The 27,025-nt window shown below is 41.8% G+C and overlaps 1 protein-coding gene across 1 annotated transcript in view; it reads right to left on the bottom strand.

Moving 5' to 3' along the window:
* Positions 1-27,025, bottom strand: part of LOC136885373 (zinc finger protein 649) — a 136,528-nt gene that overhangs the window by 14,937 nt on the left and 94,566 nt on the right. Inside the window, exon 5 of the mRNA XM_068230260.1 lies at positions 9,812-9,944. Coding sequence (XP_068086361.1) covers positions 9,812-9,944 — 133 coding nt within the window. The remainder of the gene's footprint in view (positions 1-9,811; positions 9,945-27,025) is intronic.

Below are 27,025 nucleotides of genomic sequence, written 5' to 3'. Positions count from 1 at the left end.
ATCATCTGCGTAATAAGTGCCTTTTGATTAAATCTAATGGGACAAAGAATGGAGCAAGGTCATTGCAAGGATGTTTCAAGTGTGGCTCATTTAATCACCTCGCCAGGAACTGCCCTAATGCCAATAGCACCCCCTCCTTTCAACTTCTGGTGCAATATCCACTAATTCGAATGATAGAAAGTGACTAGTGGCATCGGCTGAGTAAGCCAATTCATCTTCACATGGCTCAGCCCCGGGTAAAACCTCCGAAAGCTCGGAACAGGGTAGCAGTTCATCTAACCCAGCATTTGAATGCCCCAAAGAATGCCTTAGGATTGCGGCGGAGACCCCCGCATACTCTTGAGATCCGCCATTTTGTCTGTCACATGTAAGCTGCCATGTGGTAGTTCCCTGCAATGTCTTAAATCCAGTATGAGGAACCATCTTTTAGCCAACACATGAACCGCTTCAAATTAAAATACAACCAATATCATTTAAGAGGTGAGAATTTTAATCAATACAGCTTTATGTCTCCTATAGGAGACGTCATGACTGAGGAGATTATACTCTTCACAGTACTGTTTCTTTTACAGCTCTTCATTGTGATACACACGGAAGAAGATCATGTTATATACACTGTCTCGGCTTCACATAATCTGTATGATTCCATTCCAAATCGCGATCGTTTTCTTGGTATGTAAACTTTCCATTTGAGCTACCCCTAAACATATGTAATTTAAAATCTGTACAGTTTGTATTGAAAAGGTTATTAATACATTATTTTAAATTTATTATAATCACAGTTCAATACGGATCTATTAAAATGAAATTTATTTATTTTAATAGGTAAGTCTTGCCATTGATGCTTTCACTGCCTGTACTAATAGACATGATACTGTATAGGCTTTTGGGCTTCTGTCGTGTCAAAGAAATAAGGTGAAATTCATTAAGTTTCACAGAGAACTGTGCTCTGCATCAGCAGAAGAAATCTCGACCCTCTACGAGAAAGGCTTCTTAAACAATGTAAATAATTTCACCTTATTTGCTTGACACGGCATAAACACAAAAGCCTATACAATATCATGTCTATTGGTACGTCTTATTCGGAAGTAACGATATCTCGTTATGTGGTCTGCTATACTTGCAACTCTAGTTTTGGATGCCCAGTACATACAGATTCTGGGATATTCGATAAGGAAATCTGACTGTAAATTCCCAAAACCCTCTCATCTCTGTTTCAGTTAGAAGCTTTCCTGTATCTTGTGAATGTTATGAGGTCTTGTATATCTGCAGGCAAGTACTTGCTGAAATAATCATGTGGTGATAGTTTAGTTGCTTGTATCTGGTTTGTTGATGTAGGAGCTGGTTGCAATGGCTGGAATCCATCAGAAGGTACTCCTTTCCGAAATACTCTCCACAGAGAGCTGGGAGAATTTATAGAAATGGGAGCTTCAGGGACAGTCCCCAGTATAGGCCATGGCCGCCAAACCCCTTGCCTTCTCCGTTCATCTCCTTCACTGTAACACATCTTCCGGCCTGAGGGATGGCGCCACCGTCTAAAAGGCCCGCCTCCTCATCAGGAGATGAATGGAAACATTTTAGGGAAAAGTGGGAGCTAGGCAGTAAATCTCCTTCAGCCTCAGTTTCTGAAGAATATTGCTGATTAATTTTGGGTAGTATGTAGGTTTTATCCTCCTCGTTATCACATCGGAAGCTGAGTCTAACATTTCTTAGAAACAATACTTACACATTTTATAAAAGAAAAATATGACATGGAAAAATAACTAACCTGGAGCAATTCGCGTCTGTAGCCTACTCTTGAGATCCGCCATTTTGCCTGTCACATGTAAGCTGCCATGTGGTAGTTCCCTACAATTTCTTAAATCCAGTATGAGGAACCATCTTTTAGCCAACATATGAACCGCTTCAAATTAAAATACAACCAATATCACTTAAGAGGTGAGAATTTTAATCAATACAGCTTTATGTCTCCTATAGGAGACGCCACTTTCCATCTGAGCTACCCCTTCCGCAACAAGGGGTACTCATCAACTGACACTTCTCCATCAGTGGTATAAGCTTCCGAAAATTTTGCTACGAGGTGGTAAAATACTGGCTTTATCTTAAATACTTTGGGAGAATTTTGTCCACTATACGCCTCATTGTCAAATAAATGTAAAAAGATGTGGAGGAAAACCTATTAATATTATTATTGGCTTTACGTTCCACTGACTTATTTTGCTGTTTTCGGAGACGGCGAGGTGCCAGAATTTAGTCCCACAGGACTACCTTTGCATATCAGTAAAACTATCGACACGAGACTGATGTAGTAGACAACCGTCAAATACCACCCGACTGAACCAGAGCCGAACCTGACAAGCTGGGATCAGAAGGGCGGCCATCACCGCAACCTTCTGAGCGACTTAGCCTGGCGAGGAGAAATCTCTTCTGTGACATCAGCTCATAGGAAGTAGGTGTAGTCAACGAGCATTGGCGAGAAACATAATGTCCTAATTTAGTTTTCTGGACAATCCCCTTTGACAAATGGATGCCCATAAGAATATTTCGGTTTTATTTGTACAGATCCGGTCTTAACTTCTACTACTCCTTCAGTTTTTCTTACTAAACTGAGTTTTATGTGCGATTTTCTTCCGGGCACCTTTTGTCTGTTCAGGTATGCTCTGTCATACCTCGTCATTAAAAAGCTCAAATGTTTCATTCGGTTTTGCTTTTCGTAAAAACTCTCACATCATGATGGAATTTTTTATTTAAAGAGGACCTTCTTTTTCCACTTTTTGTCCAGGCTGATGAAGAACTTGCACTGGCTGGACTATTATCAGCATTATCGTCACCACTGTCACCATCATGGTTCCTAGTTGAAATGGTATCGAACATGTGTTACCTCTTCCGCGACTGCTAAATATTCGCATCAGCTGGGCTCGAACCCTGTACAATCGAGCCTGATGTACTTGTACCAGGTAAATTCCCGTCACCTAGAAATTAACTTTCGGCAAACTCTCCTTCCCACTAAATTTCATCAATTCGTTTATCATTGCAAGTAAACCTTTTTCGTTTATCGGTGGGAACTGGTGGTTCATTTTAGACAATTTAACGGGGAAAATGTAAGAAGAATATTTAATAGGTTTTTTTCTCTAGTTTGGGAGAAAATCATAAAATGTGTTCGTATTTTGGAACAGATGCGTGCGAAAAAATGTTGTGTAACTCGCAGTAAGCAAACACACCAGTCGAGAAGAAAGAACCCAAGAACTCAATGTCACAGTTCTAAAGTGTCATTGGAGAGGTCTCTCGAATATTATGATGTCCTTAAATACCTTCTACAGCAAAATTATTTCATGTAACGGTTGATTAGGCGATGAGCTGAAGTTTCAGAGCGCGGTTATTGGGCTTTAGGTCGTTCTTGCCCGGACGTATGTGGCGCTCTTTATGATGCAACTCGTGGATGATATATTGGAATTGTGAGAACATAGTTTTACGAATTATCATCACAGGGAAGACTAATCCAGAATACGCTGCTGAAAATGAAATAAACCTCCGCATGGGAGTACCTGAGAAAAAATTATAATCGGCGGATATATCCGCCTTCCTCGCTGAGCAACAGACTTGTAACTGCGGACCTCGACGCATCGTCCACTCAACAGGTTAAGTTACATGATTCCCTGAACATTTTATAGCATTACTGGGCACGCGTTTGCCTTCACATATGTTCGTTCGCATGTAAACTGTTATGTTGAAATTGATGATGATGATGATGATGCTTTTTGTTTTAAGGAGCCTAACATCGAAGGTCATCGGCCCATATTCTGGCTGTAGGATTTGACACAGCCATTTCATCGTATGCCTTCTAGCCTGTATGCGTTAGCATGTGAACTGTTAGATCGACATTCTGCCTGAGCGAATTGCAGCGGACATTGGATTAGTGTGGCATCTCGCTTGTGAGAGGCTGTATTTGTACTGTATGACTGCCTTTCTGGCTGAAGGATTTACCGCAACATTGCAGTAGTATAGCTTCTGCCATGTGTCAGTCCGCACGTGAGCTGCAAGGTTGGCTTTAATGCTGACGGAATTGACACAGACATATCAGCGGTTGGGTTCTCGCCTGTGAGAGTCCGCATGAGGTCTGGTGGGTTCCTTTCTGCCTGAAGCATTTCGCCACAGATATTCCGGCAGTATGTCTTCTCACCTGTATGCCTTCGCATTTGAACTGTGGGGTCGACTTTCTCCCTGAAGTACTTGCCGCAGACATTAACCCCTTAATGTCCACTGGGTCAAAAACGACCCAGTGACTTTAAAATTATACTAGTAACTCTCTATCCATTGTTGACATTTGTTACCCGGTCTGCTGCACTCTCTATAATGCACTTCACACATTGTCACTCTTGGTACACTATTGGCAATTTTCATTCTTCAGCTAGATGTGCAAGTGTGTTGGCGAGTCAAAAAGTCTTCTCCAGTCAGCATGTCGAGCTTCAGAAAAGCGTAAGTACAGCTGAATTTGCTTAAGTCTTATATAATTGAATAATATGTTTTGCATTTGTATACTACTGAGATTATTTAGCATATATAAAATCTATTGCACATCTTATGGTTTAATGGCTATAACTGGCCAAATTATGGATGGGTCAAAAACGACCCAGTGGGCAGGATGTAAAAGTAACATTTTTGTTGAAGTTGGGAAGTTATGAATATCATGCACTCTTATCATGCCATATCATTATTACACAATTGCAGCATTTATGTAAGATTAGAACAAATATTTTAGAGACACGAATTATAAGATAACTGCTGTATTTAGGAATTTATAGTAAAAAATATCACAGTCATTCTGAATATCTCATATATTACAGGCCGTATTTCCTGACCTAATTCCAATCCATTTCTTTTCCTGTTTGTAGTGGCCTATCGACTCATGAAGTAATAGCACTGCTAGAAGAGGAATATATTCCAGGTGATATCGATATCTACATCTCGCCTCCAGATGATAAGGGATTCGACACAGATGGTGATTCCGGAGAAGATGAATGCAACGACCCAGATCGTTTGAGTCGTGGGCTGTTGAAAGCCTCTGCAGAAATTGTTATCAGTGGTGTGAATGAAACTTGAAAATATTCCTCCATGCTTCGCAGCTTCTTCGGCAGACGAAGAGACTGTCTTTACAGGTACATGAGGATCCAATGGGGGACCAATGCACCAGCATCCAAAAAAGGCAAGAACAAATAGGATATGGAAATTAGGGGATTCCATAACTACTCCCCACAAAAACTTTCTACTATGCTGTGTACCACCACTTACTGTGAGTGAAAAAAGTCATCCAGTTGATTATTTTTTAACTATACTTATATGACGAACTTATCCTTCATATAGTGAAGTACACGGTTATGTATGCAGTTTCTAAGAATAATCCAACTTTTGCACTGTCCCTTGCGGAGATATGCATACATTCATTGGTATATTGTTATTGAGTGGTTACGCAGTACTGCCCAGACGACGAATGTATTGGGAGACACAAAATGATGTACATAATGATTTAGTGTCAAATGCAATGAGACGTAACAGTTCTGAAGAAACTTTCCGATATCTTCATGTAGCAGACAACAGTAATCTTCCTGCAGGAGACAAGATGGGTGAAGTCCGACCTATGCTAAATTCTTTGAATGAGTCCGTTTTAAAAACTTTCCCATCCAGAAAGATCTCTCAGCTGATGAATGCATGATACCCTATTTTGGAAGGCACGGCTGCAAGCAGTTTTTACGACGCAAGCCAGTGCGCTTTGGATTCAAAGCATGGGTTTTAGCAAATCCTAATGGATATGTTGAATGGAAAATTCTAAATTCCCATGGGGGGAATCAGATATTTTTCACCAATAGAGCATGTCAAAAACATATCAGATGTAGGCTTTTCAGGCGTTCGCTCTATTAACCAGCATTTCGTCTTAGGTCTGACACTAGACTGGTCAGAGTGGGATGTGTCAGACCCTACCCACTGACACTGGGTGTATGCAGGTGAGCTTATCAGAGGCCTATATATGAGGCACAGTCTGATAAGTGCATACGGAAGATAAATCTCCACAATGGAATTATTGCCCGCCTAGCAATTCCGAATGGAAAATTCTAAATTCCCATGGAGGGAATTAGATATTTTTCACCATGGTGAACGCCTGGAAAGCCTTACATCTGATATGTTTTTGACATGCTCTATTGGTGTAAAATATCTAATTCCCTCCATGGGAATTTAGAATTTTCCATTCGGAATTGCTAGGCGGGCAATAATTTCATTGTGGAGATTTATCTCCCGTATGCAGTTATCAGACTGCGCCTCATATATAGGCTTCTGATAAGCTCACCTGCATACACCCAGCGTCAGTGGGTAGGGTCTGACACATCCCACTCTGACGAGTCTAGTGTCAGACCTAAGACGAAACGCTGGTTAATAGAGCAAACGACTGAAATCCTTACATCTGATATGTTAATGGATATGTTGTTCACATGGATATATATTAGGGTCGAAAGACTGGAGACATGAAAACACATGCCACTAACTTAGGTGAGTCTGTTGTTCTTGGATTTTCGTGATGTTCTACAAGCGAATTACCCTAACGCACCATTCTCCTTATATTTTGATAATTTCTTCACTTCCGTTAGGCTCCTTACCGAGCTTGGCAAGAGGGGATTGCATGAAAGCAGGACCGTTAGAGAAAACAGAACTGAGAAATGTCTTTTGACAGATGCTAAGACATTAGCAAAAGAAGCAAGAGGCACATATGATTCTCGTGTGGATGAAGACAATGCCATAATTGCAGTGAAGTAGAAAGACAAAACGTTGTGATTATGCTCTCTAATGAACATGGGGTACTACCATTTCAGCGAGCAAAGAGATATTCCTACATTGAAAGGAAGAAGATCAATGTGAGTCAACCATTTTAGTTTTCTAAATATAACAAGGGAATGGGCGGTGATGACCAGCTGGGTAACAACGTTTCAATTTACAGGATATCCACGAGAGGAAAAAAATGTACATTCCAATTATTTTGTGGTTGCTGGATGTGTCGATGAACAACGCCTGGCTTCTGAGTAGAAGAGTAGGGTTGTCCCTGGATGCCTTAGGATATTGAAGAGTTGTAGTCCGAGCCTTGTCAACAATGTATGGTAAACTATGCCTGAGTCCCGGACCTCATCAACATTTGCAGTGTAGAAGGAGAGTTGAAGATCCTATCTGGACCAATGCAGCTCAACATATTATTCTTACTGATCAGCCGCGTAAAAGATGTGCACAGTGCTCCAACAAAACAATGAAAGCCTGTAAGAAGTGCTCTGTTCCACTGCCTGACAAGTGTTTTGCAGCTTTCCATCATATGTAATTCCTAAGTATTGTGAAACCTCAAAAAGTTTAAACAGTGAATGTGAAACAATTTTTAAAACTAATTCAGAACAAGTGAACTCTGAGTGTGTGTTATTTGTAACTTTATTAGACAAGAATATACTTATTTTGTTCAGGATTATTCCTGCATTTAAAACATAATTAACCATAAAATCTTGATCACAACTACATAAGAGGGTTGTTTTCGATCCATGCATTTTCACCATACAGAATACGCAATAACGTAAAATTCGTACTAATTGTTATGTTTGAGTCTCATATACAAACTATAAGCACAAATGATCAAAATTAGTGAAAAAAAGTTACGGGCATAAATGGGTTAAAGCAGTGTGGCTTCTCGCCTGAGTATGAGTCCGCAAATAAACTATTGGATTGAGTTTGTAGCTGAAGGATTAGTCACAGACATTGCATTAAGATGGCTTCTGGTGTAGGTAAACATGTGTTTCGAGAGTGCACTTCAATATGTGGAAAGCTGAGCACAGATTCTGCAACACTGTAACTTCTCACTTGTGAGAGACCGCACGCCATCTGCTAGACTGCCTTTGTGGCTGAAGCATATACGACAGGCATTGCAGCATTATTACATCTTGCGCGCGTGAGTCCGCACGTGTGCTGCTAGGTATGCTTTAATTTTGAAGGATTTGCCGCAAATATTGCAAGAGTGTGGCTTCTCGTCTGCGTGAGTCAACACGTGTGTGGCCAGATACACTTTCATCTTGAAAAACTTACCACAAATATTGCAGCAGTATGGCTTCTCACCTGTGTGAGAATGCATGTGAACTGTGAGATTGCCTTTCTGACTGAATGATTTTCCGCAGAGATTGCAGCAGTATGGCTTTTCGCCAGTGTGAGTCCGAGAGTGGGCAGTTAGATTCTTTTTGCTGCTGCAGGACTTTCCGCAGACACTGCAACAGTGTGACCAGTCCTCTGTGTGAGTATTCATATGATTCACTAGGGAACTTCTCTGAGTGAAGACATGACTACAGATACTGCAACGGTGTTGTTTCTCACCTGTGTGAATCCGCATATGGACCGTTAGATTCCCTTTGAGACTGAAGAAATTGCCACAGATATTGCAACAGAATGGCTTCTCACCTGTGTGGGACCGCATGTGAGCTGTAAGAGGTCCTACGTGCCTGAAGGATTTGCCACAGAGATTACAGCAGTGTAGCTTTCTCTCCCTCTGATTCAGCATGCGTATTGTACGATTGCCTTTGTGGCTGAAGGATTTGACACCGGTATTGTCACCGTAAGAATTTCCGCCTGTGTGAGTCCTCATGTGTTTCGAGAGGGCCCCCATGTTATCTCCTACAGTGTATTTCGGGCCGAAGAATTTTCCACAGACATTGCCAGAGGAAGACTTCAACCCAGTGTGAGTAAGCACGTGACGAGCATGTCTGCCTTTCTTGGAGAAGGATTTGCCACACAAATTACAGCAGAATTGCTTCGAGATTGTGTGAATTAGCATATGGGCTGTTAGCGTGGAACTTTCCTTGAAAGATTTGCCACAGACATCGCAACAGTATGGTTTCACAATTGAATGAGTCAGCACATGTGTTGCTAAGTTCACCTTAACACTGAATGATTTTCCACAAATATTGCAGCAGTGTGGCTTGTCACCTGTGTGAATCCGCATATGGGCTGTTAGCGTGGAATTTTGCTTGAAAGATTTGCCACAGACATTGCAACAGTACGGTTTCACAATTGAATGAGTCAGCACATGACTTGCTAAGTTCGCCTTAACACTGAATGATTTTCCACAGATGTTGCAGCAGTGTGGCTTGTCACCTGTGTGAATCCGCATATGAACTGTTAAATTGCCCTTCAGTTTGAAGCACTTGCTACAGACATTGCATTTATGTGGTTTCTCCCCTGTGTGAGTCAGCATGTGGGTTTTTAGAGTTCCCTTCCCCTTGAAGGATTTTAAACAGATATTACAACAGTGGAGTTTTTCGTTTGTGTGAGTCCGCATGTGGGTTTTTAGAGTTCCCTTCCCCCTGAAGGATTTTAAACAGATATTACAACAATGTAGGTCTTCGTTTGTGTGAGTCCGCATATGAATTTTTAGAATGCCTTTCTTGCTGAAAATTTCGCCACAGACATTGCAGCTGTGTGGTTTTGGGTTTGCATGAGATCGCATGTGGGCTACTAGACCGCACTTTTGACTGAAGGATTTACCACAGATTTCGCACCAGTGTGGCCTGAAGCCTGCGTGTGTTCGCATGTGAGCTGCTAAGTAGGCTTTAATGCTGAAGGATTTTCCACATAAATTGCAACAGTGTGGCTTATCCGCTGTGTGAGTCTTCATATGGGCAGTTAGACTGCCTTTCCGGGGAAACAATTTGCAACAGATATTGCAGGAGTAACGCGTCTCCCCAGTGTGAGTCAACCTGTGACGGGTACGGCTACATTTTTGGTCGAAGGATTTGCCACTAACACAGCCATAGTACGGCATGTCTCCTGTATGCGATTTCATGTGAACTGATAGACCGACTTTCTGCCTGAAGGATTTGCCGCAGACATTGCAGCTGTGTGGCTTCTGGCTGAAGGACTTGCCATAGAGATTGCTCCTGAAACAAGGAGGTTGATCTGAGTAACTCACCTCGGGTCTCGATCTACAATGAAACAATTAAAACGATGTTACCAATAGATCAACAGCCAACTCCATTACGACTGTCACACAGCGGAAATTCTACTGAACATTCTACTGACTGATATCACATGCAGAGAGCTTGTTAGTCTTGTACATTACATTCCTGAGGTAAAAATTATCTGAAGTCAAATTCAGAGTATAGTCGTAAATGTGAAAAGCTCCCGCTTGTTACGAGGATGTGTTACGTATTTTGTCTCGAATCACGATATCACGCCCTAGAAATTTCTGATGATTTAGGAATGTGAAGACTCATAGACAACCTCATTTAAAGAATCACTCTAGGAATGTGAAGACTCGTACACAACCTCATTTTAAAGAACGCATGAGAAGAAGAGGTAGAGCCTGAAAGGAGAAATACAATCTCCTTAATCCGGCAAACATTTACCTATTTAAAACCGTATGTGTCTGTTTTCCTACATAGTGGACAGCATATGCTTTGGCGATTTGACCTTCTACAAACAAATACTTTGCGGATTCTGACAGACGAGTAATAATTTTTTGTAAAAATCCCTTTTCCTTGAGGTTGTTTGAGAGAATCTCAGTGTTGTACATATTAATAAAGTTGAGAACATAGTTTTCCGACAATCAGCAAGGTCTACTGAAGAACGGCAATTGATTTATACATATTAATTAACATCGCGCAAACATACGCATTGTATTTGTACATTGTTAAAATATCAGAGCCGCACTCTACGTTTGAGTGTAGGTAGCTCTAAACCATTGCTTTGATGTGCAATCAAACAGAGCCGACATACATATAGACGGACGGTACATTTAAAAAGGACAGTACATACTTACTACAATGTACTACATCTAAATTACTGCCTTCAACAGCAATATGGAAACCACTAATCCTGATGAAATCCTCGAAAAGCTGAAAGATAACGTGCAATTGACGGCTTTTTTCCTAACACTGGCACTTGCGTTTCCACCTCCAGATACTACTGTCATAGATATTATGAAGGCGACAAGGAATATGGCTTTGGTAGTAGTGTTTTATTACAATGTTCTGATATGCTGAAATACTTGAGGATGCTGATGATGATGCTAGTTATTTAAAGGGGCCTAACATCTAGGTCATCGGCCCATGAAATATTTGAAACCAAATGCAGGCTATCACGTCCTTGAATATTCTTACAAGTGTTCCTCTAACACTACAGCTAAAAGGGGCACGAAAATCAAGGCTTGAGCCATAATTAAAGATGACAGGACATCAAACTGCACCATAGTGGATACTGCTGCTAAGCAAACGAAGGAGAGGGAGATTCCTTTTATTTCAAGAACTTCGAGGATCAGGTGATTATATTTAGCAGAATGATAACCCCGTTGGAAAGCATCCACGTTTTAACCTGTCTCCCTACCGCGGAGAGGTTCTAGATTTTCTAGGAAAAAAGTCAGGAATACAAATTTCCTGGTTAAAGGTGAGATTCAGTTACAGCAGGCACGTGGGAAAAGTAGATTACGTAGGCCAAAATACATCATAAGATGAAGTGGTACTTTCCAATTAAAAATGGGGGGGATGGGAAGAAACCCTTGTGGGGTAGCAGTTTTAATAAAAATGAGATAGGGGAGGGTAGAAAGGATACAGAGTGAGGTAGAGGGAGTGGTGTGGTTTAGAATTAAAATGCGAATTGACGCGATGGGGCAATTTGTTTGGCTTTATTATATAATCATCCTAAGGATTCAGATTATGCGAATTTTTTTTGAGGAACTGACTGAAGAAATAAACAAAATTAAAGGGCTGTATGTGGAAGATGAAATGATTTTAATGGGAGATTGGAATGCAAGAGTTAGCAATAGGGTACCAGATTATGGGAGGGAATTTACCGCAGTGAGAGGGTATAGAAGAAGGGGTAAAGACAAAGGTATAAATAGTTACGGAGTAAGGGTGTTAGAGCTATGTGCTATAGAAAATTTATATACTTTAAACGGATGGATGAGGGGAGACAGTAAGGGGGAATTGACGTACATCACATCGAATTGAGAGAGTGTATTACATACAGGAGTAAGCACGGAAACAGCGTTAAATAAAATGATAAGCTTTGAGGTGGCAGAATGTGGGACAACAGAACACATGCCCATTAAGATGAAACTAAGAGGTGCGGACGATGAAGTGGGGAGAGGGGTAGGAAAAAGGTGAGGTATAAGGAGGGATGGAAGTATATCTGGAATGATACTACGAGTGAGGAAATGAGATTAGACTTAAGAGAGAGGGGAGATATTTAAAGGGTAAAAACTGAAAGGGCGCTGGAAGACAATAATAAGGATAAGGTTCTAAAATTAATAGAACTTCCAGTATGGAAAGTGGGAATGAAAGTGAAGATAAGAGAAGGGAGAAACAAGAACAGAGTCATGGGGTGGTTTGGTGAAGACTGTAAGAGGAAACAAGAGGTTGTAGTGACAGCTTTAGCGGAGTTTAAGAAAGAAGGGAAAAAAGAAAACGGGGAGGAATATTGCGAATTACGAAGAGATTACAAGACGTTACTGAATGAGAAAAAGAAATGTTGGAAAGAGGCGGAAGCAGAAAGAATAAACGGATATTGCAAGGAGAAGAGATTGGAGAGGATATGGGAAACAATAAATAAGATAAAGAGAATGAGACCAATGGGGAAGGAAATAAATTAAGGTGAAAATGAGTGGGTAGGATATTTTAGAAGTAGAGCCGCACTCTACGTTTGAGTGTAGGTAGCTCTAAACCATTGCTTTGATGTGCAATCAAACAGAGCCGACATACATATAGACGGACGGTACATTTAAAAAGGACGGTACATACTTACTACAATGTACTACATCTAAATTACTGCCTTCAACAGCAATATGGAAACCACTAATCCTGATAAAATCCTCGAAAAGCTGAAAGATAACGTGCAATTGACGGCTTTTTTCCTAACACTGGCACTTGCGTTTCCACCTCCAGATACTACTGTCATAGATATTATGAAGGCGACAAGGAATATGGCTTTGGTAGTAGTGTTTTATTACAATGTTCTGATATGCTGAAATACTTGAGGATGCTGATGATGATGCTAGTTATTTAAAGGGGCCTAACATCTAGGTCATCGGCCCATGAAATATTTGAAACCAAATGCAGGCTATCACGTCCTTGAATATTCTTACAAGTGTTCCTCTAACACTACAGCTAAAAGGGGCACGAAAATCAAGGCTTGAGCCATAATTAAAGATGACAGGACATCAAACTGCACCATAGTGGATACTGCTGCTAAGCAAACGAAGGAGAGGGAGATTCCTTTTATTTCAAGAACTTCGAGGATCAGGTGATTATATTTAGCAGAATGATAACCCCGTTGGAAAGCATCCACGTTTTAACCTGTCTCCCTACCGCGGAGAGGTTCTAGATTTTCTAGGAAAAAAGTCAGGAATACAAATTTCCTGGTTAAAGGTGAGATTCAGTTACAGCAGGCACGTGGGAAAAGTAGATTACGTAGGCCAAAATACATCATAAGATGAAGTGGTACTTTCCAATTAAAAATGGGGGGGATGGGAAGAAACCCTTGTGGGGTAGCAGTTTTAATAAAAATGAGATAGGGGAGGGTAGAAAGGATACAGAGTGAGGTAGAGGGAGTGGTGTGGTTTAGAATTAAAATGCGAATTGACGCGATGGGGCAATTTGTTTGGCTTTATTATATAATCATCCTAAGGATTCAGATTATGCGAATTTTTTTTGAGGAACTGACTGAAGAAATAAACAAAATTAAAGGGCTGTATGTGGAAGATGAAATGATTTTAATGGGAGATTGGAATGCAAGAGTTAGCAATAGGGTACCAGATTATGGGAGGGAATTTACCGCAGTGAGAGGGTATAGAAGAAGGGGTAAAGACAAAGGTATAAATAGTTACGGAGTAAGGGTGTTAGAGCTATGTGCTATAGAAAATTTATATACTTTAAACGGATGGATGAGGGGAGACAGTAAGGGGGAGTTGACGTACATCACATCGAATTGAGAGAGTGTATTACATACAGGAGTAAGCACGGAAACAGCGTTAAATAAAATGATAAGCTTTGAGGTGGCAGAATGTGGGACAACAGAACACATGCCCATTAAGATGAAACTAAGAGGTACGGACGATAAAGTGGGGAGAGGGGTAGGAAAAAGGTGAGGTATAAGGAGGGATGGAAGTATATCTGGAATGATACTACGAGTGAGGAAATGAGATTAGACTTAAGAGAGAGGGGAGATATTTAAAGGGTAAAAACTGAAAGGGCGCTGGAAGACAATAATAAGGATAAGGTTCTAAAATTAATAGAACTTCCAGTATGGAAAGTGGGAATGAAAGTGAAGATAAGAGAAGGGAGAAACAAGAACAGAGTCATGGGGTGGTTTGGTGAAGACTGTAAGAGGAAACAAGATGTTGTAGTGACAGCTTTAGCGGAGTTTAAGAAAGAAGGGAAAAAAGAAAACGGGGAGGAATATTGCGAATTACGAAGAGATTACAAGACGTTACTGAATGAGAAAAAGAAATGTTGGAAAGAGGCGGAAGCAGAAAGAATAAACGGATATTGCAAGGAGAAGAGATTGGAGAGGATATGGGAAACAATAAATAAGATAAAGAGAATGAGACCAATGGGGAAGGAAATAAATTAAGGTGAAAATGAGTGGGTAGGATATTTTAGAAGTAGAGCCGCACTCTACGTTTGAGTGTAGGTAGCTCTAAACCATTGCTTTGATGTGCAATCAAACAGAGGGGAAACTAGCATGGGGAAATCGGCAAGACTTATATCGTAAGAGAACTAGAAGCAGGAATGCAGATACTAGATGAGGAGATAACAAGACAGGAAGTAATTAGGATGTTAAGTAAAGCAAGAACAAATGCAGCAGGGAGGCCCGAATAGTATTACAAACAGGGTATGGAAGCTATTGGGTCCAAATGAACCGATGTTGAAAGTGATGGTTAAATGTTTTAACAGGATGTGGGAAATGGCGAAATTTCCTAGCGAGTGGAGAAAAGGGGCATTATATCCAATATATAAGAATAAGAAGGTTCGAAATGATCCTAATAATTATAGAGGAATAACGCTCCTTGACTCGTTGTCGAAGGTGTATACAGGAATTTTAGCCAATAGGATTAAAAATTGGGCAGAGCAAAATGGAAGGATATCGGAGTATCAGAATGGGTTTAGGAAAGGGAGGAACACGGTGGACAATGTATGGACTTTGGATACTTTAATTACGAAATATGTGAAGATAGCGGGGATGAGATTATATGTAGCAGCAATTGATTTAGAGAAAGCCTTTGATGCAGTGAGTCGCTATTTACTAGATTAACGGATATACGACTGTCGAACAAAATGAAGGCGGCATTAGAAGGAATATATGAGAAAGTACTAGTGATGATTAAATTAGAGTGGGGAGGGTTGAGTAAGTGTACTGAGTCGAAGAGGGGCATGAGACAAGGTTGTAAGCTGTCACGAATATTATTTTTATTGTTTATAAATAATATATCAGAGACGTGGAGAAGAGAGATGGTCATGACCTTGTATAGGGAAGTGGCATGTACCGGGTCTGCTATCTGCAGATGATCTATTGATCTTGGCACTAACAGAAAGTTGCAAAGAGGGTTAGATGAGGTTGATGAATATACTAGAAGTAGTATAATAAGCGGGTTCGGGCGCCACCGCCACCGCGGGCTCCCAGAGGCCACCTCCACCGCCCCGCAGCCAGAGGCCTCCCAGAGGCCACCTCCACCGCCACCACAGCCAGAGGCCTCCCAGATGCCTCCTCCACCACCACCGCAGCCAGAGGCCTCCCAGAGGTCTCCCCCACCACCCGCGAGAAATTTGAATTTGTAAACTAAGCCACGTGCTTTTTGACAGCAATCATCGACAACAACGCATCGCTAACCTCAGTACTGCCATCTTGACGGGCCTAAACCTCAGTAGTGCCAACTTAACCTAACTAGCGCGAGATAAACAAATCCACGGGTTTTTTGACAGCCACGTGCTTTTTGGCAGACAACAACGCATCGCTAACCTCAGTACTGCCATCTTGACGGGCCTAAACCTCAGTAGTACCAACTTAACCTAACTAGCGTGAGATAAGCAAAGCCACGTGCTTTTTTGACAGCTGTCATCCGCCATCTTTATACCACAGGGCATTGTGCTGCCCTCTTTATCGCCGTAGCTGCAAATTCGTCACCTGTCATCCGCAGTGCTGCCATCTTGGCGGGCCTAAACCTTAGTGCTACCAACTTAACCTCACTAGCGTGAGATAAACAAATCCACGTGCAGTTGTCATCCGCCATCTTTAATCTATAGAGCACAGTGCTGCCCTCTTTAGCTACTTACCTTTGAAATTTGGTGGCGGATAATTTGAAAAATGCTTTTTGACAGCAGCCATCTTTGAGCACCGTGCTGCCCTCTTTAGCTAGATACCTGTGGTGGCAGACAATTCTACGTGACAGCAGCCATCTATGAGCACAGTGATGCCCTCTTTGTGGTGGCGGGAAATTCCACGTGCTCTTGTTTGGAAACAAACTCACGTGCTTTTTTCTGACAGCTGTCATCCGCTATCTTGCATCACAAACCTCAGTGCTGCACTCTTTAGCTAGATGCCTTTGAAATGTGGTGGCGGCAATTTGAAAAATTCTATGTGCTCTTGTTTGGAAACAAAGCCACGTGCTTTTTGACAGCTGTCATCCACCATATTTAATCAATAGAGTACTGTGCTGCTATCATGCGGGCAATTTCGTCAGCTGTCATCCGCCATCTTTAATCCACAGAGCACCGTGCTGCCCTCTTTATGACATGTAGTAGCGGGCAATTTGAAAAGTTCTGTTAGCCATCATCCGCCATCTTTAATCAAGAGAGCACCGTGCTGCCATCTTTAGCTAGATACCTTTGAAATATGGCGGCGGCAATTTGAAAATTTCTATGTGCTCTTGTTTAGTAAACAAAGCCACGTGCTTTTTTGACAGCTGTCATCCACCATATTTAATCAATAGAGCACTGTGCTGCTATCATGCGGACAATTTCGTCAGCTGTCATCCGCCATCTTTAACCTACAGTGCGCCGTGCTGCCCTCTTTATGACATGTAGTAGCGGGCAATTTGAAAAGTTCTGTTAGCTGTCATCCGCCATCTTTAATCAAGAGAGCACCGTGCTGCCAGCTTTAGCTAGATACCTTTGAAATGTGGTGGCGGCAAATTGAAAAATTCCACGTGCTCTTGTTTAGTAAACAAACTCACGCGCTTTTTGTCAGCTGTCATCCGCCATCTTTAATCTATAGGGCTCAGTGCTACACTCTTTAGGTACATACCTTTGAAATATGGTGGCGGATAATTTAAAAAGAAAAATTCTACAGCAGCCAAATCTCGGCGCTAATTGCACAAGATGGTGGATATACATGACTCTTTAAAGGTGCTTATGCATGATGGCCGCCATACATAGGTTCTTATGAGACGCCCTTTGGATGCTTGCGCAAGATAGCGGTTATACAAGGTTCCTTATGAGATACCCTAGAGATTCTTGCGCAAGATGGCGGTTGCTCTTATGAGGCGGCTTAAGGGTCCTTGCACAAGATGGCTACAGACGCCCTAAGGATGCTTGTGCAAGATGGCGGGCGCAAGATGGCGGCTATACACGACTCCTTATGAGACGCCTTAAGGGTGCTTGCGCAAGATGGCTGCTGCTCTTATGAAAAAAGCTAGCTTAGAGGCTAACGTGTCATGCTAGTTCGATTCATTAAATTAGGGGCTTAAATGCAAAATGTTAAATATCTCGAAAACGGTGCATCGTAGAGCAAAACGGACAAAATTTTTCTGTACAATACCTCGGTTCGCAGTACGAAGAACATGATAGCATAAGAAAAACATAGTCTAATGATGAGATCAATGGTTCGGTTCCTACTTAGGCCCTTTGGTATTCGCTCTGTTTTAGCTTGTATTGAAGCAAGTCTTCGTAACATGATCAGGTCTAGCTATGGTAGAGAGTATAACGTGCCGTGCAGGTTCGATTCATTAAATTTGGGGCTTAAATGCAAAATGTTAAATATCTCGAAAACGGTGCATCGTAGAGCAAAACGGATAAACTTTTTCCACCTGATACCTAGGATTGCAGTATCAGGAACATGATAGCATAAAAAAACATAGTCTAATGATGAGATCGACGGTTCGATCCCTACTTAGGCCCTTTGGCATTTGCAGCTATCTAATTCTACAAGATGGCGGCTATACATAGCTTCTTATGTGACAGCTTAAGAGCGCTTGCACAAGATGGCTGCTGTTCTTATGAGACTCCCTAGGGGTGCTTGCGCAAGGTAGCAGCGACAAGACGGTGACTATACACAGCTCCTTATGATACGGCCTAGAGGTGCGCACACAAGATGGTGGCTGCTCTGATGAAGAAAGCTAGCTTTGCATCGTGCAGGTATCTTTACGGCACTAAACCTCATACCTTTGAAATGTGGTGGCGGGTAATTTGAAAAATTCTACGTGCTTTTTCTTAACAGCAGCTATCTTTAAACAATAGCGGCTATACATAAGCTGTTAAGGCCTCCTCTTATGTCAAGGCATAGCTCTATCGAACAAGTTTAAACCTGCATCGGGATAGCTAGAGTAAGCACGTGCTGCAGTGATGACGTCATTATGCATGTTTAGATTTGCAAATCACTAAAGAAACATAACAAGACTAGAATCGAACACTGCACTCTATGCCGTTAACTTTATCATGTGATCGGAACATTGATTGAAGTGTTTAGAACACTAAATAAGTGATCAAGTCTAAAATAGAACACAGGAATTAACCTGGGAGTAGTCCATGTGGCTTTTGTCATCACATGGCTCTGGGCAAATGGGAGTGAAACGCGTCGTTGCTTGTCATCTGCAACTATAACATATTGGGTTCAGCAAGAGAACCCAACTTAGCCTCTTTCACTCCAACTCCAGCATGTAACCTACAAGAGGTGTCCCTGTTAAACCGAGCAACCCAGTGGAAGGTTGGGTAACCAATCCCAGCGGGAAACTGGGTCGGTGAGCCGATCAGTGCTGGTGGCTTCAAGGCTTACAACCTTGATCGTTAAAAACCCGTTACCTTTTAGGTAACCACCATTACGACTCTCGTAATACTCGAAACATGGAGACAAAGGATATTCAGAAATGTACCCCAGGTGGTAAACAATCCACCCCCACACAGTCTGGGGCAAGCAGGTCATCGGATTCTGGGGAACCTGCACCTTCATGCTTCCCACTTCTATCTAATTCTGCTAAACGACAACCAAAGAGACACATCGAGTACTTTGCTAGAATAAATATTAATTCCCTACTGAAGGTAGGTAAGCTCAAACAAACGCTTGACGTGCTGGAAAAGTACAAGGTTATGATAGCAGCGCTACAAGAGACTCGGTTTACCGACGAGGATACAATAGAGTCCGGAGTGTACAGAATCTACAAGGGGAAACCTGGTGAAAGAGTTATCAAGACACTTCCACAATTTGGTACTGGGTTCGCGGTACACCACAAGATGGCTGACCATATTTTAGATTTCACTTCACCTAACGGAAGGACCTCCGCGTTATCCTTCAGGTCTCGTAATAGAGCATACACAATCGTAAATTTCCACTCACCCACGAATGACACAAACCGTTCAAACCTGGAAAATGTAGAACAATGCTGGGCCACCTTAGAAGAAACTCTAGATAAGATCCCTTCCCACCATTCCATCATACTCATGGGAGACTTCAATGCACAAGTCGGTAAGGAGTGGAAGTACCGGAAGATAGTAGGCCATTATCCAGCCCATAAGAGAACAAACAGAAATGGAGAACGTCTCATTGAACTCTGTGACTAGTACAACTTAGTCCTGAAATCAACAGCCTTCAAACGTCTACCTAGAAAGGCCAAAACCTGGAGGAGTCCAAATCCTATACTTGGTGAATTCCAGTTAGACCATGTTGCTATAGCACGGCAACATTATACGGACATACAGAACGTCAAGGTATTACGAGGAGCCAACATAGATTCTGATCACTACCTTTCACTTGTTAAGATTAATATGCAACCCTTTAGAAAAACACCAACTCTCCAAAGTAGTCGTAAGATACCCAGGTTCAACACTCTGCGACTGCGCGATGAGGGTTGTGATTTTCAGGATACCCTCAGGAAGAATACAGAGAAAGAAGGATGGCCTGCCTTACAAAAGGCCTTGCTGGATGCCGCTCAAGAAACTATCCCTGCCTCATCAACCAAAGGCAAACACCCATGGTGGAGTTCAAAGTGTGATGAGGTTATAGAAGAAAGGCGTAAAGCCTGGACTAGGTGGAACCAACATAAAATTGAAGCCAATTATGAAGCCTTCCTCATGCAAAGAAAAGCTACAGCTAACACCATCCGCAGTGTCAAGAGAAATTACCTCTGAGCCTAATGCAAGAGGCTGAAAATAATTTTCAGAGAAACAACTCAAGAGACCTGTACAAAGGACTTAAGAAGCAAACGACCCAGTACACAGCCTCTACCCTCATCCTCCACGGGCCAGATGGAAAACTTCAACTGAACAATAAAGACTGCACCAAAACTCTTGCAGATTATTTCCAGAAGCTACTAAACGCAGAGGAACCTAAAGAAAAGCTTATTTTCCATGAGCCTTCACACAGGAACCCTGATTCTCAACCACCTACGAGAGAAGAAATAAAGGACATCATCGCTGGTCTCAAGAACAACAAGGCTTCAGGTGAAGATGGCATAGTTGCCGAGATGTGGAAACATGCAGATGACCAGTCTTTGCAGAGCATCCATCAAATCATAAAGGACATATGGACAACAGAGTCCCTACCCGAAGGATGGACGTCTGCCGTGATTCACCCCCTCCACAAGAAGGGAAGTAAGACAGATCTCAACAATTATAAAGGTATTTCCTTGTTACAAATTACCTACAAGATCCTCTCTGTAGCCCTGCTTAATAGAGTCACTACACAGCTAGACTCACAGTTAGGTGAATACCAAGCTGGTTTCCGTAAGACTAGATCTTGTCCAGAACAGATACACAATCTTAAGACAGTTCTCAATTACAAAAGCCGAGGTGGACATCCCTGGGTGGTGGTCCTAGTAGATTTTCAGAAAGCTTATAACTCTGTGGACAGAGACACCCTTTTCTCCATACTATGGGAACTTGGTCTGGATGGGAAGACCCTACGATTGATGCAAGCCACTCTGAGGAACAGGACGTCCAAGGTCAGGTTCAGAGGTGAACTATCTGAAAGCTTTCCAATCAGAACAGGAGTTAGACAGGGTGATGGTCTCTCCTGCATTCTCTTCAACTGTGTCCTGGAAAAGATCATTAGAGAATGGAGAACTATGCTACCACCGGGAGCTGGACTGAAGCTTGGGTACAAGAGAGACAACCTCATTGTCACGTGCCTAGCCTTTGCCGATGACCTCATTCTACTGGCAAACAATATAGAGGAGGCTACCTACAACTTAGAGTCTTTATAGTGTAGCGGTTAAGACTGGTCTGAAAATCAGCACCCAGAAGACTGAATTTATGACCAATATCAAGGAGGCCCCTTCTACAATTCCTCTCACAGACGCTACCATACGAAAAGTACCTGCGGTTAAGTACTTGGGAGAATGGATCTCTGCGAATCAGAGCGAGAACCCAGCCATAGATGCCAGATGTACCAAGTTTGAAAGGGCTTATCACTCGTGTCGTAGTATCTATTCATCTAAGTGCCTCTCCAAGAACCTCAAGCTCAGACACTACAACTCGGTAGTCAAACCATCTGTTCTGTATGCTTCTGAGTGCCTTGTAATGGCTAGGAAGGGCCCACTCAGAAAGCTGGAGTTAAAAGAGAGGAAGATCCTGAGGAGGATATTAGGACCAATCAGAGAGGAAGGAGGCACTTACAGAATCCGCCATAATGATGAACTGTATGAACACCAGGAGGACATCGTCACGTCTATAAGGAAAAGGCGCCTGACCTTTTATGGACACTTGTCCCGTCTGGATTCCGAAAGACTCACCAACAGGATATTCACAGTAACAGGAAGAGGCAAGGCTTCTAAGAACAAATGGATCACGTCAGTTAAGTCAGATATGGAACAACTAGATATCCCACCGGGACAAACTCATGACCGACTACTGTTCCGTCAAGCCATCCGACACGGAGTTTTCCCAACGTCCCTTACAAGTAAGAAGACTACAGGAACTAAGTGGACCGAGGAGAGAAAGCTGGCACATAGTCTACAAATGAAGGAGTATTGGAAGAAGAAGAAAGCAACAACTTTACCCAAGAGTAGATACGAGCCCCGTGGTCCTCAGTAGGCCTAAACGACAAAGAAAAAAAAGAATACTGTACTCGATACAACATGTGTTTAGAACATGTCAGGGGATACCTTTGTTCTAAGAAGATTAGGTTACTGCACATTCCTTGTAGGGCTAATAGGCTAAAGGGCTAATGGGCAAAAGGGCTAAAGGGCTAGGGTGCCTCTCCTCTCTTTATCCGGGCTTGAGACCGGCTCTACAACTAGAGGCGGAGTTAACACCCTAAGGAAGGAAGAATGTTGGGAAATAATCTATACGAATATAGCTACTCGATCGACTATATACTACAGATGGATGACTTAGGTGAGGGTAAGCGCTTACTTAATAATACCTACACGACGTAATACATGCTCTATTTCAAAAATATCTTCTTTTTTACTGTGTGTAAGCAGCATCATGATAGGCTCTTAGCAGTTGTAAACGTTTTACGAGTACGTTGGGGTCTTTACAGTACCTTATATCTACATAGGGTAACAGAGGCTTGTTGTGAACTTGGAGTCTATATGCAGGCAGTTGATGTGTAGGGACTTGTTTTGATGTGATACGTGCTTCAGCAGTAGCGTTTCTAGGTACAAACTTAACTTGTTTCGATAGCGATGAAGCGTTGAAATTTCCTTCTTCTTTACCTTGCATCTCTTCTTGAGATGTTTGCACTGCCACAGAACGCGTAGTAGGCTTAGGCAATGAAGTAAAATCATCAAGCTGTAATGGCAATGAATTTTCTTCTTCTTCTACTTTCCCTTTACTACTGTTTTGATCAACATCATTATCCTTATTATCATAATCATGATCTTGCCTCTCTTTATCTTGAAGTTTGTGCTTAGTAACAGAACTCGCAGCAGGTCTAGACAACAAGGGAGAATTAAAAATCTCTCGCAGAGGTGTAATTTTTAAACATAAATCAGTGTTCCCTTGAATATGGTTGAGCTCTTTGTATTTTGTTCCCGATGAAGCTACATTACACGCGGCTTCATGACGTTGAGCGTTGTATGCGTTCTTGAACTCTCTTCTACAATGTTTGCATTGAAAAATTGTCCTACATGATATCTCATGACGTCTCCTGTGATAGCTTCGGGAAAATGCTTTTCCACACTCTTCGCAAATATACCTAGAAGTGGGTTTTTCCATGACGGACTTTTATCTTCTTCTTTAAATCTACTTGACATTTGTTACTCTCTACTTCGATGATGCGAACAGCTTAGCGATTAACAGTAAACTAACACAAAAGCGTATAACCAAGGTAGCAACAGTAAGGTTTAAGCCCATCAAGATGGCAAGAGTGAGGTTAGCGACGTTCTGTTGTTGGATTTTAAATTCCGCGCTATAACATGCATAAGGTGGCAGCCTTGAGGTTTACCGCCGTAAAGATGGCAGCAGTGAGGTTAGCGATGCCCTATTGTCCTTCAATGTGAGGTTAGGGTCCGTCAAGAAGACAGCTGTCAAAAAAAGCACGTGGCTTGGTTTACTAAACAAGAGAACGTGGCAGTGACGTCACGGTCACGTAGTATGCTGCTTCAGAATGCAAAGTTCAATGTCTACACCTACGTAGTTAACACTCTGCTATGTTCACAAGATTTTTTTCACATAGTTATTCTTTATGCTTTAAGTTCGTGCACATAGGTTATGTTAATATAGCAGCACATGTACAAGCGATGGTCGCACGCTCGCGTAGAAGTTGTTTAGTACGATTCTAGCAGGATGTGTTTAGTACGATAGTTGATGCATGCAAAATCGATAAGTGTTGTGTACACACTTTGAAACTTAACTATTCTTCGTGCTTTAAATCCGTGCACATAGGTTATTCTAAGATAGCAGCACACTCTAGCGGAAGAAGTTTTGTACTCTAGTTGATGCATGTATAATCGATAGGCAATGCGTACACGCCTTTAAAACATTGCTATTCTTACTGCTGCTGCTATGTTCACAAATTTTTATACATCAGTATTCTTTATGCTTTAAGTTCATGTGTATAAGTTATACTAAGTTAGCAGCATACTTATAAGGTTATCGCACACTCTAGTGGAAGAAGTTTAATACGAAAGTCGATGCATGCAAAATCGATAGGTGATGAGTACACGCTTTGAACTTGGGTAGTTTTGTGCTTTAACTTCATGCACATAGGTTATGTTAAGATTGCAGCACACACAAGCGATGATCACACGCTGTTGTGGAAGAAGTTTAGTACGATAGTCGATGCATACATCATCGATAGGTGATGTGTACACGCTTTGGAACATAGCTCTTCCTTGTGCTTTAAGTTCGTGCACATGGGTTAGGGATACACAAAAGCGATGGCTACATGCTCTAGCGGAAGAAGCCTAGTACGATAGTCGACGCATGCATCATCAATCCGTGATGTGTACACGCTATTCTTTATTATTTAAATTCACACACATAGGTAGCAGCACACAATTGCGATCGTTGTACACTCTAGCGGGAGAAGTTTAGTACGATAGTCGATGTATGAAAAACCGATAGGAGATGTGTACGCGCTTTGTAATATAGCTATCCTTTGTGCTTTAGCTTTATACACATACGTTAGCAATACACATATGCGATCGTTGTACACTCTGGCGGTAAAAAATAGTCGATGCATGCAAAATAAATAGGTGATGTGTACACGCTGTTAAACATCGTTATTTGTAATGCTTTAAGTTCGCGCGTAAAGGTTATGCTAACATAGCAGTGCAATCTAGCGGAAGAAGTTCAGGGTGATGTGTACACGCTTTGAAACATGGCTAATCTTTGCATTTTAAGTTCATGCACATAGGTTATGCTAAGATAGCAGCATAATCTAGCGGAAGAAGTTTTAGTACGAGAGTCGATGCATGCGAAATCGATAGGTGATGTGTACACGCTTTGAAACATGGCTATTCTTTGCACTTTAAATTTATGGGTATAGGTTATGCTAAGATAGCAGCACGATCTAGCGGAAGAAGTTTAGTACGATATTTGTTGCATGCAAAATCGATAGGTGATGTGTACACGCTTTGAAACATGGCTATTCTTTGTACTTTAAGGTCATACGTATAGGTTATGCTAAGATAGCAGCACAATCTAGCGGAAGAAGTTTAGTACGAGAGTCGATGCATGCAAAATCGATAGGTATTGAGTACACGCTTTGAAACATGGCAATTCATACTGCTGCTCTGTTCCCAACATTTCTAAACATAGCGAATCCTAATGCTACTCTTAACGACGTAGAGCTGAAGATTGATTGCGTGACCGTGACGTCAATGCCACGTGCTCTTGTTTAGTAAACCAAGCCACGTGCTTTTTTTGACAGCTGTCTTCTTGACGGACCCTAACCTCAAATTGAAGGACAATAGGGCGTCGCTAACCTCACTGCTGCCATCTTTACGGCGGTAAACCTCAAGGCTGCCACCTTATGCATGTTATAGCGCGGAATTTAAAATCCAACAACAGAACGTCGCTAACCTCACTCTTGCCATCTTGATGGGCTTAAACCTTACTATTGCTACCTTGGTTATACGCTTTTGTGTTAGTTTACTGTTAATCGCTAAGCTGTTCGCATCATCGAAGTAGAGAGTAACAAATGTCAAGTAGATTTAAAGAAGAAGATAAAAGTCCGTCATGGAAAAACCCACTTCTAGGTATATTTGCGAAGAGTGTGGAAAAGCATTTTCGCGAAGCTATCACAGGAGACGTCATGAGATATCATGTAGGACAATTTTTCAATGCAAACATTGTAGAAGAGAGTTCAAGAACGCATACAACGCTCAACGTCATGAAGCCGCGTGTAATGTAGCTTCATCGGGAACAAAATACAAAGAGCTCAACCATATTCAAGGGAACACTGATTTATGTTTAAAAAGTACACCTCTGCGAGAGATTTTTAATTCTCCCTTGTTGTCTAGACCTGCTGCGAGTTCTGTTACTAAGCACAAACTTCAAGATAAAGAGAGGCAAGATCATGATTATGATAATAAGGATAACGATGTTGATCAAAACAGTAGTAAAGGGAAAGTAGAAGAAGAAGAAGAAGATTCATTGCCATTACAGCTTGATGATTTTACTTCATTTCCTAAGCCTACTACACGTTCTGTCGCAGTGCAAACATCTCAAGAAGAGATGCAAGGTAAAGAAGAAGGAAATTTCAACGCTTCATCGCTATCGAAACAAGTTAAGTTTGTACCTAGAAACGCTACTGCTGAAGCACGTATTACATCAAAACAAGTCCCTACACATCAACTGTCTGCATATAGACTCCAAGTTCACAACAAGCCTCTGTTACCCTATGTAGATATAAGGTACTGTAAAGACCCCAACGTACTCGTAAAACGTTTACAACTGCTAAGAGCCTATCATGATGCTGCTTACACACAGTAAAAAAGAAGATATTTTTGAAATAGAGCATGTATTACGTCGTGTAGGTATTATTAAGTAAGCGCTTACCCTCACCTAAGTCATCCATCTGTAGTATATAGTCGATCGAGTAGCTATATTCGTATAGATTATTTCCCAACATTCTTCCTTCCTTAGGGTGTTAACTCCGCCTCTAGTTGTAGAGCCGGTCTCAAGCCCGGATAAAGAGAGGAGAGGCACCCTAGCCCTTTAGCCCTTTAGCCCATTAGCCCTTTAGCCCTTTTGCCCTTTAGCCCTTTAGCCAATTAGCCCTACAAGGAATGTGCAGCAACCTAATCTTCCTAGAACAAAGGTATCCCCTGACATGTTCTAAACACATGTTGTATCGAGTACAGTGTTCT

Source organism: Anabrus simplex, chromosome 14, assembly GCF_040414725.1.
Source record: "Anabrus simplex isolate iqAnaSimp1 chromosome 14, ASM4041472v1, whole genome shotgun sequence".
Lineage (NCBI taxonomy): Eukaryota > Metazoa > Arthropoda > Insecta > Orthoptera > Tettigoniidae > Anabrus > Anabrus simplex.
This window is presented reverse-complemented; position numbering and strand designations above follow the sequence as displayed.